General features: G+C 38.5%; 1 protein-coding gene across 3 annotated transcripts in view; it reads left to right on the top strand.

Annotated features, from left to right (window-relative positions):
- AXDND1 (axonemal dynein light chain domain containing 1) overlaps positions 1–12,067 on the top strand; it is a 187,323-nt gene that overhangs the window by 25,394 nt on the left and 149,862 nt on the right. For all 3 annotated transcript variants that reach the window (XM_073011737.1, XM_073011736.1, XM_037985895.2), the window contains exons 10-11: positions 3,589–3,729; positions 5,108–5,212. In XM_073011737.1, coding sequence (XP_072867838.1) covers positions 3,589–3,729; positions 5,108–5,212 — 246 coding nt within the window. The remainder of the gene's footprint in view (positions 1–3,588; positions 3,730–5,107; positions 5,213–12,067) is intronic.

Here is a 12,067-nt window from a genome sequence, read left to right as displayed (position 1 = left end):
CATCACGCCTGGCCTATATCACTGTTAATATAAATGAATACTATTCAGTTATGGTATTTATAATTTATCATCTGTGATCACTTCCAAGTATTTTGTTTGGTTTTGTTTGGAAGCAAAAGAAATGACTTCTTTGTATTAAAGATTTTTTGTTTATGTTTTAATAGTTGATGTCATTTTACATGCCAATTTGAAAAAAGTGGTTTTATTCATGAATTTAACTATTTATAAGACTCTCACTATATGTAAGTCATGCCGTTAGATGTAAAAATACATCTAACATGGTTTCTAGTATGTAACCGTGTAAGACATGGTTTCTAGTCTCATAGAATTTATATCTAGAAGAAGGAATAAAACAAGTTGTTATTTTTGTTTTACATCTCACATATGATATTCCAAATAGTTAGGGCTCTGGTTACAATTCTCTATAATTGTTCACTGACTTGTATGGCATGGCAGGAAAACATAGCCTAGAGTCCTGTTTTTTCTTTTTTCTTTTTTAATGGAGCCACAAGCATTCTGCTTCTGTGCTTTTTGTTTTTTATTTATTTATTTTTTTGAGACGGAGTTTTGATCTTGTTGCCCAGGCTGGAGCGCAATGGCGCAATCTTGGCTCACTGCAACCTCTGCCTCCCAGGTTCAAGCGATTCTCCTGCCTCAGCCTTCCGAGTAGCTGGGATTACAGGCATGCACCACCACACCCAGCTAATTTTGTATTTTTAGTAGAGATAGGGTTTATCCATCTTGGCCAGGCTGGTTTCGAACTCCCAACCTCAGGTGATCCACCCACCTTGGGCCCCCAAAGTGCTGGGATTACAGGCGTAAACCACTGCAGCCAGCTTTCTTTTTTTCTTTTTTAAAAATATATTGTTCATCTCACAAAACTTTTGGAATATCTGTTTACTATTTTATTCTCTAACATTATTTTCTTTCTTGCATATTTTCTGTCTTTTTTTCCTTTCCTCCTGCATGATACCTTGCTTCTCTTATTTTATTTCAATAGTTTTTGGAGAACAGGTGGTTTTTGGTTACACGGATAAGTTCTTCAATGGTGATTTCTGAGAGTTTTGGTGTACTCGTGATATGGTTTGGCTGTGTCCCCAACCAAATCTCATCTTGAATTGTAGTTGCTATAATCCCCATATGTCATGGGAGGGACCAGGTAGAGATGGTTGAGTCATGAGAGCTGTTTCCCTCATTCTGTTCTTGTGATAGTGAATTAGTTCTCATGAGATCTGATGATTTTATTTATTTATTTATTTATTTTGAGATGGAGTCTCACTCTGTTGCTCAGACTGAAGTGCAGTGGTGCAATCTCAGCTCACTGCCACCTCCGGCTCCTGGGTTCAAGGGATTCTCCTGCCTTAGCCTCCCAAGTAGCTGGAATTACAGGTATGCACTACCATTCCCAGCTCATTTTTTGTATTTTTAGTAGAGACAGGGTTTCACCATGTTTGCCAGGCTAGTCTCAAACTCCTGACCTCAGGTGATTCATCTGTCTCGGCCTCCCAAAGTGCTGGGATTACAGGCATGAGTCACTGTGCCTGGCCAGAGATCTGATGGTTTTATAAAGGGCTTCTCCCTTTGCTGGGCTTTCATTCTTCTCCTTCCTACCGCCATGTGAAGAAGGACATGTTTGCTTTCCCTTCTGCCATGACTGTAAGTTTCCTGAGGCCTCCCCAGCTCTGTGGAACTGTGAGTCAATTAAATCTCTTTCCTTTATAAATTACCCAGTCTCGGGCATATCCTTATAGCAGTGTGAGAATGGACTAATATAACCCATCACCTGCTGAGCAGTGTACACTGTACCCAGTATGTAGTCTTTATTCCTCATCCCCCTTCTAATCTTCCCCCTCAGTCCCCAGACTCCATTATATCATTCTTATGCCTTGGTATCCTTGTAGCTTAGCTCCTATTTATAAGTGAGAACATATGATATTTGGTTTTCCATTCCTGAGTTACTTCACTTAGAATAATGGTCTGAACTCCATCCAAGTTGCTGCAAATGCCATTATTTCATTTCATCTTATAGCTAAGTAGTATTCCATAGTGTGTATATACCACATTTTCTTTAACCAGTCGTTGCTTGATGGGCATTTAAGTTGGTTCCATATTTTTGCAATTGCAAATTGTGCTACTATAAACATGCATGTGCATGTGTCTTTTTCATATAATGACTTATTTTCCTGTGGGTAGATACCCAGTATTGGGATTGCTAGATTGAATGGTAGTTCTACTTTTAGTTCTTTGAAGAATCTCCACACTGTTTTCCATAGTGGTTGTACTAGTTTACATTCCCACCAGCAGTGTAAAGTGTTCTCTTTTCACCACATTTATTTTTGATTTTTTAAATTATGGCCATTCTTGCAGTAGTAGGGTGATATTTCACTGTAGTTTTAAATTTCATTTTCCTGATAATTAGTGATGTTGAGAATTTTTTCATGTTTGTTGGCTGTTTGTATATCTTCTTTTGAGGATTGTCTATTAATGTCCTTTGCCCACTTTTTGGTGAAATTATTTATTTTTTCTTGCTGATTTTTTGGAGTTCATCATAGATTCTGGGTACTAGTCCTTTGCCAGATGCATAGTTTATGAATATTTTCTCCCTCTCTGTGGGTTGTCTGTTTACCTTGCTGATTATTTCTTTTGCTGTGCAGAAGTTCTTTAGTTTAATTAGGTCCCATCTATTTATTTTTGTTTTTGTTGCATTTGCTTTTGAGTTCTTGGACATGAATTCTTTGCCTAAGCCAATGTCTAGAAGAGTTTTTCTGGTGTTATCTTCTAGAATTTTTATGGTTTCAGGTCTTTAAGTCTTTGATCCATCTTGAGTTGACTTTTGTATAGGTTGAGAGATGAGGATCCAGTTTCATTCTTCTACATATGGCTTGCCAGTTATCCCAGCAACATTTGTTGAAAAGGGTGTCCTTTCCCCACATTATGTTTTTGTATGCTTTGTTGCAGATCAGTTGGTTGTAAGTATCTGACTTTATTTTGTGGATTCTCTAGTCTGTTCCATTGGTCTATGTGCCTATTTTTATACCCATACCATGCTGTTTTGGTAACTATAACCTTGTAGTATAGTTTGAAGTCAGGTAATGTGATGTTTCCAGATTTGTTCTATTTGCTTAGTATTTCTTTGGCTTTGTGGGCTCTTTTTTGGTTACATATGAATTTTAGGATTTTTTTTTCATTCTGTGAAGAATGATGATGGTATTTTTGACGGGAATTGCATGGAATCTGTAGATTGAGTTTGGCAGTATGGTCATTTTCACAATATTGATTCTACCCATCCATGAACATGGGGTGTGTTTCCATTTGTTTGTGTCATATGCAGTGTTTTTTCAATAGTGTTTTGTAGTTTTCCTTGTAGAGATCTTTCATCTCCTTGGTTAAGTATATTCCTAAGTCTTTTCTTTTCTTTTCTTTTTTTTTGCAGCTGTTGTAAAAGGGATTGATTTCTTGATTTGATTCTCAGCTTGGTTTTCTTGGTGTATAGCAGTGCTACTGATTTGTGTACATTGATTTTGTAACCTGAGAATTTACTGAATTCATTTATCAGATCTAGGAGCTTTTTGGTTGTTTGTCATGCAGAGAGAGGTATGTGCAAATGCTTGACCAGATTGCCCGGCAGATGATTGATTTCTACAAAGACTTGGTAACTCAGCGAGTGATGGACCAGCGCATTTTAGAAGAATTGTATAATTTCAAGCATGTTATTGAAGAATTGACCAGGTAAAAACTGTGATTATCTTAAACACAAAACAAAAGTCAATGTCATGTCTCTAAAGGGAGTAAAAAATATTTAGGGAAAGCGGAATGGTTAAAGGCCAAGGTTCTTCTGTTTCCTTTTCATGTTTAGCAAGAGAACAAAAATAACTAGATGTGGCCGGGCGCGGTGGCTCAAGCTTGTAATCCCAGCACTTTGGGAGGCCGAGACGGGCGGATCACGAGGTCAGGAGATCGAGACCATCCTGGCTAACACAGTGAAACCTTGTCTCTACTAAAGAATACAAAAAACTAGCTGGGCGAGGTGGCGGGTGCCTGTAGTCCCAGCTACTCAGGAGGCTGAGGCAGGAGAATGGCATAAACCCAGGAGGTGGAGCTTGCAGTGAGCTGAGATCTGGCCACTGCACTCCAGCCTGGGCAACAGAGCTAGACTCTGTCTCAAAAAACAAAACAACAACAACAAAAAAAACTAGATGTCATTGTAGATATAGATATAGATAAATGGGTTGTGCAAGTTCACATAAAAATGAAGATTCTGTATATATTTGACATGGAAAAGACCTGCTCTTTCTTCTGAAATATAGATGTCGCTGGGCATGATGGCTCACACCTGTAATCCCAGCACTTCGAGAGGCTGAGGTGGGAGGATCACTTGAGGTCAGGAGTTTGAGACCAGCCTGGCCAACATAGTGAAACCCCGTCTCTACCAAAAATACAAATAATTAGCCGGGCGTGGTGGCACATGCCTGTAATCCCAACTACTGGGAAGGTTGAGGCAGGAGAATCACTTGAACCTAGGAGGTGGAGGTTGTAGTGAGCCGAGATCATGCCACTGCGCTCTAGCCTGGGTGGCAGAGTGAGATTCTGTCTCAGAAAACAAAAATAAAATAAAATAAAATACAGATGTTTACCTTAATCAGATTTATAGAACAGTGCTGTAATTATGGATGTTAACATTATGGATGTTAACATCACAAAGAGAGTAAGTATTATATAGCCATCAAAGTTAGTGATCATATAACTTCTAACCTTGAAGCTAGATGGTTAGTGGTGAGAATAAAGAAGATAGGATAGTCGTATCAGAAAGTGGGGTAGACCAGCATGGAGGCCTTGCATGTCAGCATCTGCCTCCCTCCATTCTAAAGGATCTCCCCTACATCTTCTTTCTGCCTGATTCCTGCCAGCCTGATTCCATTTCCAAACCTGGCAAGATTCCATCTAGAATGTACATTCAATTTCTTGATTTGGTTTATAAGGTGGAATAACTGGGAAGGGAGGTACACATGATAACTGAGAAGATACCTGAGTAGAAATCTGATTTTCTTGGTAGAAACTTTTTGGAAGTCTCCAAATATGAATTTAAAATTTCTTCGCTTTATTTCAGGGAACTGTGTCTAGTTCGGGCGCATGATGTGAAATTAACAAAGGAAACAGAAAAGGCTCACAAGGATTTGGCACAAGCTCTTTTAGATGCGGAAAAGAATGCCAAGTGAGTTGCTTAGAGTTTGTGTAGCTTATACAGGGGAAAGGGAAGAAGCTTATATAACTTCTGAAATAATATATATGATACTAACTTCTTGAATTCTAAAAGCACATATAGATAGCTTACTTTATCTGAATTTAGTTGATTTTTCATTCTGGGTGGAAAGAAGGTAAAACATGATTTTTTCTCTTGGAGATATACTGTTGCTTTCAGCATTAATCATTTTTGTTGAGTCAGGATTGCAGGCTGTTACTTTCTGGTTTTCTACAAGAAAGTGTAAAGAGGCAGTGTGCATAGATAGCATAGATTCTGGAACCATGCTATTTGCTGTGTGACCTTGGGGAAGTCACTTAACTTTTCTGGGCCTTAGTTTGCCCATATGTAAAATTGGGATAATAATATTACCTACCTCATAGGGTTATTACAAGTATTAAAGGAAGTAATATAAGTAAAGCACTTAGAATGGTGCTTGGCATATAGTCAGTGCTGTGGCAATATGAAATATTCTTATTCTGGTAGCTTTTAATGAAATTTTATGTCATGAAATATTTCAAACATTCAGAAAAAGGAAGCATTATAGTGAGTACTCATTTACCTTTCATGAATTACCAAATGTCAGCCATTATGTCATACTTGTTTCACACCCCATTTTTAGGAAACAAAATTTTATAAAAATATTTGGAGATTTAGGCCGGACATGGTGGTTCACGCCTGTAATCCCAGCACTTTGGGAGACTGAGGCAGGTGGATCACCTGAGATTGGGAGTTTGAGACTAGCCTGGCCAACATGGCGAAACCCCATCTCTACTAAAAATACAAAAATTACCTGGGTGTGGAGGTGCTTACCTGTAATCCTAGCTACTTGGAAGGCTGAGGCATGAGAATTGCTTGAACCCGGGAGGCAGAGGTTGCAGTGAGCTGAGTTCATGCCACTGCACTCCAGCCTGGGTGACAGAGCAAGATTCTGTCTCAAAAAAAAAAGAAAAAAAGAAAAGAAGAAAAAAGAAAAATATTTGAAGATTTAAAAAAATGCATCTATTTCTATGTCTATATCTCTATATATCTCCATTCTGCTTTTTCCCTCCCCAGAGTTAATCACTAATCTATAGTTGGTATGTAACTTTCCTATCCATGTTTTTATATTTTACTATAATACATAGTTACATATAAAAAAAATTTGCGGCCGGGCACAGTGGTTCACGCCTATAATCTCAGCATTTTGGGAGGCTGAGGTAGGCGGATCACGAGGTCAGGAGATCGAGACCATCCTGGCTAACATGGTGAAACCCTGTCTCTACTACAAATACAAAAAATTAGCTAGAGTGGTGGTGGCACCTGTAGTCCCAGCTACTTGGGAGGCTGAGGCAGGAGAATTGCTTGAACCCAGGAGGCAGAGGCTGCAGTAAGCCAAGATTGCACCACTGCACTCCAGCCTGGGCAACAGAGAAGGACTCCATCTCAAAAAAAATTTTTTTTTTTTTGCTTTTACCAACTAAATACTATTCTTTTGAGATCTTCTCATTATGATGCATATAGAACAAATTAATTTTTACTGCATTATAGTATTAACTATATGACTAAATTATGATTTATGTATTAAATGTCTAATTTATGTATCAATTACTTAGAATGGATTTTTCCATTTGCCTGGTAGATTTTTCTCCATCCTTTTATTTTGAGCATATGGGTGTCATTGCATGTGAGATGAGTCTCTTGAAGACAGCATACCAATGGGTCTTGTTTCTTTATCCAGCCTGCAACTCTGTGTCTTTTAATCAGGACATTTAGCCCATTTACATTTAAGGTAAACCAGTAAAGATATATATAGATTTGATCCTGTCATCATGTTAGCTGGTTATAATGCAGACTTGTTTGTGTGGTTGCTTCATAGTGTTACTGGTCTGTGTACTTATGTGTGTTTTAATAGTGGCTGGTAATGGTCTTTCCTTTCCATATTTAGTGCTTTCTTCAGGAGCTCTTTTAAGGCAGATCTGGTGGTAATGAATTTTCTCAGCACTTGCTTGTCTATAAAGGATCTTATTTCTCCTTCACTTATGAAGCTTAATTTAGACATATATAAAATTCTGGGTTGGAATTTCTTTTTTTTAAGAATGTTAAATATTGGCTTCCAATCTCTTCTGGCTTGTAGGGTTTCTGCTGAGAGGTCCACTGTTAGTCTGATGGGATTCCTTTTGGAGGTGACCTGACTTTTCTTTCTAGATGCCTTTAACATTTTTTCTTTTATTTCAACTTTTGAGAATCTGATGATTATGTGCCTTGAGAATGATCTTCTTGTGCAGTATTGTATTTTGGTTTTCTGCATTTTTTGAATTTGAACGTTGGTCTCTCTGGTTAGGTTGGGGAAATCCTCATGGATAATACCCTAAAATATCTTCTCCAAGTTGCTTACACTCACCTTATCTATTTCAGGGACATCAATGAGTCATAGATTTGGTCTCTTTACATAATCCCACATTTCTTCAAGGTTTTGTTCATTCTTTTTCATTCTTTTGTTTCTATTCTTGTCTGACTCTCTTATTTCAGAAAACCAGTCTTCAAGTTCTGAGATTCTTTCTTCAACTTGGTTTATTCTGCTATTAATACTTGTAATTGCATTATGAAGGTCTTGTAGTACATTTTTTCAGCTCTATCAGGCCAGTTACAGTTTTTTCTATACTGGCTATTTTGTCTGTCATTTATCATTTTATTGTGATTCATAGCTTCCTTGAAGGAAGGGGAGAGTCCACTGTTCTCTGAGCTTAGTTTTACTCTTGGAGGAGTGTTGCCACTAAGGGCAGGGCACTGGTGGGGGTGGGACTGGCTGGGTGTCTGCCCGCCAAAGCTCTGACTATAATGGATCAAAGCCTTGTGGCAGGGGTTGTGGGGAGGGTGTGGAAGGGCAGAATGCACTACTGCCACATCAGTGGCAGGGCAGGGTGCATGCACACATGCATGCTGGCGAGGCAGGGAAAGCAAAACCTGCCTGCACACACATGGGCCAGCAGAGTGATGTGGGGTGTTGCCATGGGCCTGGGGGAAGCTGCAGTATTGGGAGGGAGCAGGCAGGCTGGTGCTATGAGTCTTGTTTCTGTGTACATGTACTCACATGTGTATGTATAGTTAAAACCAAAATTGTACTGTATGCACTATTCTACAATCAGTATTTTTTCAGTTAAGAATGTCAACCTATTTCAGGCCATAGTCACCAAAACAGCATGGTACTAGTATAAAAATAGGCACGTAGACCAGTGGAACAGAATAGAGAATCCCGAAATAAACCCAAATACTTACAGCCAATTGATCTTCAACAAAGCAAACAAAAACATAAGGTGGGGAAAGGACACCCTTTTCAATAAATGGTGCTGGGATAATTGGCTAGACACATGTAGGAGAATGAAATTGGATCCTCATATCTCATCTTGTACAAAAATCAATTCAAGATGGATTAAGAACTTAAACCTAAGACCTATACTAAAAAATTATAGAAGATAACATTGGAAAAATCCTTCTAGACATTGGCAAGGATTTCATGACCAAGAACCCAAAAGCAAAAGCAATAAAAGCAAAGATAAATATCTGGGACCTAATTAAAGAGCGTTTACACAGCAAAAGGAACAGTCAGCAGAGTAAACAGACAACCCACAGAGTGGGATAAAATCTTCACAATCTATACATCTGACAAAGGACTAATATCCAGAATCTACAATGAACTCAAACAAATCGGTAAGAAAGAAACAAACAATCCCATCAAAAAGTGGGCAAAGGACATGAATAGACAGTTCTCAAAAGAAGATATACAAATGGGCAACAGACATATGAAAAAATGCTCAACATCACTAATGATCAGGGAAATGCAAATCAAAATCACGATGCAATACCACCTTACTCCTGCAAGAATGGCTATAATCAAAAAATCAAAATCAGATGCTGCCATGGATGCGGTGATTGGGGAACACTCTACACTGCTGGTGGGAATGTAAACTATTACAGCCGCTATGGAAAACAGTGCAGAGGTTCCTTAAAGAACCAAAAGTAGAACTACCATTTGATCCAGCAATCCCACTACTGGGTATCTGCCCAGAGGAAAAGAAGTCATTATTCAAAAAAGATACTTGCACATGCATGTTCATAGCAGCACAATTCACAATTGCAAAATCGTAGAACCAACCCAAATGCCCATCAATCAATGAGTGGATACAAAAAACTGTGGTGTATATATATATATATGACGGAATACTACTCAGTCATAAAAAGGAATGAATTAATGGTATTTGCAGTGACCTGGATGAGATTGGAGACCATTATTCTAAGTGAAGTAACTCAGGAGTGGAAAATCAAACATTGTATGTTCTCACTGATACGTGGGAGTTAAGCTCTGAGAATGCAAAGGCATAAGAATAATACACTTTGGGGACTTCAGGGAAAGAGTGGGAGGGGGATGAGGGATAAGAGACCACAAATATGGTGCAGTGTATACTACTTGGGTGATAGGGGCACCAAAATCTCACAAATCACCACTAAAGAACTTACTTATGTAACCAGATATCACCTGTACCCCAATAACTTATGGAAAAATAAAATAAAATAAAAATTAGGAAATAAATAAGTAAATAATAAAAATTTAAAAAGAGAAGACACAGAAACAAATGATAAAAGAATGTCTATGGCCAGGCGCGGTCACTCACACCTGTAATCCCAGCACTTTGGGAGGCCAAGGCAGGTGGATCACCTGAGGTCAGGAGTTCGAGACCAGCCTGACCAACATGGAAAAACACTTTCTCTACTAAAAATACAAAATTAGCTGGGTGTGGTGCCACATGCCTGTAATCCCAGCTACTTGGGAGGCTGAGGTAAGAGAATTGCTTGAACCTGGGAGGCAGAGGTTGTGGCAAGCCGAGATTGTGCCATTGCACTCTAGCCTGGGCAACAAAAGCAAAACTCCGTCTCAAAAAAAAAAAAAAAAAAAAAAGAAGAATGTCTGCCTATTTCAGTAAATTTTTACTTCATAGATTAGCTAGATTAAAATTTTCCCAAGTTTTTCCAAAATATATTTCACAGTTGGGTTAGCCAAACCAGTATCCAATCTAAGAATACATATTACATCTTTTTTTATGTCTCTGTTAATACAGCCTATTCCTGTGCTTTCTGAAAAACTGTTTGAAGAGTGATTAAATTTTTTAAATGTCAAGAAAAACCAAAAGTGCCCAAAATCTAAATTCAAAAATGTATTTTTACTTTTATTCTATTTTATTCTTTATTAGTATAATATGATTTGGCTGTATCCCCGCCCAAATCTCATCTTAAATATTAGCTCCCATAATTCCCACATGTTGTGGGAGGGACCTGGTGGGAAATAATTGAATTGTCGGAGTAGTTTACCTGTACTGTTCTTGTGGTAGTGATTAAGTCCCAAGAGACCTGATTGTTTTATAAGGGGAATCCCCTTTTGCTTGGCTTTCATTCTCTCTTTGCCTGCCCCTATGTAAGACATGCCTTTCACCTTCCACCATGATTGTGAGGCTTCCCCAGCCACATGGAACTGTGAGTCCGTTAAGCCTCTTTTCCTTTATAAGTTATTCAGTCTCGGGGCCGGGTGAGGTGGCTCACGCCTGTAATCCCAGCATTTTGGGAGGCTGAGGCAGGCGGATCAGGAGGTCAAGAGATAGAGACCATCCTGGCCAACGTGGTGAAACCCCATCTCTACTAAAAATACAAAAATTAACTAGGCATGGTGGTGTGCACCTGTAGTCCCAGCTAATCAAGAGGCTGAGTCAGGATAATTGCTAGAACCTGGGAGGCAGAGTTTGCAGTGAGCCGACATCGTGCCACTGCACTCCAGCTTGGCAACAGAGCAAGACTCTGTCTCAAAAAAAAAAAAAAAGAAAAGAAAAAAAAAATTACGCAGTATACCCAGTATTGGGTATGTCTTTATCAGCAGCATGAAAATGGACTAATACATAACATGAGATACTTTATTCAATTTTTGCCTATTCTATATACTACTTTTTTCTGTATTATAACTTTCTTGTTTTTCAAGGTGACTTCTATACTTAGTCTTCTATCCTTATACCTTCAATCCTACCTTTCCACCCTCATTATAAGCTGATGATCTTGCTTTCTAAAAAGTAGAAGCAAACAGAAGAGAACTTAAGCTGTCACCCCCACATCTGTCCACCCACCTGCATCTGTGCTTATATATTCTATTTTCCTTTTTGTTAACTATAGTCTGCTCCTTTCTAAGGCCAATCTCTTGTTTGTATACTTTCATATATACCTTGTTACTTACTTGAGAAACTTTCAGCAAACGTTCCTTCTCTTTTTTGCATCATTAATTTTTTCCCTCTCTAGCTGATTAATCCCATCAGTATGCAAATATGCTATAATTACTCCCATCTTAAAAACAAAAAACACAAACAAAATGTCCCAGGTTTCTTAGAACTACACATTCCCTTCCTGCTATGGTCCTTTTTCTCTGCTGTCCTTACAGGAAATCTCTACAAAAAGTTGTTGTACTCATTGTCTTCGTTGTTTCTTCTCTTGCCATTATCACTTGTGTCTCATCCCTACCATGGCACTAAATGGCACTTGACAAAGTCACCTATGACCGTCATATTGCTAAATCCAATGGTCAATTCTCATATCACTTGCCTTACTAGCAGCATTTGTCACAAGGGATCAGTTAATCTTACTTGAAACAGTGCCTTTCAGTATATGGTCAACTGTCAAACAATGTAGGGGTTAGAGACACCAAAACCCACAGAGTCAAAAACCTACGTATAATTTTTGATGCCTCCAAAACTTAACCACTAATAGTCTATGGTTGGCTGGAAACCTTACTGATAAACAGTCAATTAACACATA

This window comes from Chlorocebus sabaeus, chromosome 25 (assembly GCF_047675955.1).
Source record: "Chlorocebus sabaeus isolate Y175 chromosome 25, mChlSab1.0.hap1, whole genome shotgun sequence".
Taxonomy (NCBI): domain Eukaryota; kingdom Metazoa; phylum Chordata; class Mammalia; order Primates; family Cercopithecidae; genus Chlorocebus; species Chlorocebus sabaeus.
The sequence above is the reverse complement of the archived record's forward strand: the minus strand, read 5'-3'. Positions and strand labels throughout refer to the sequence as shown.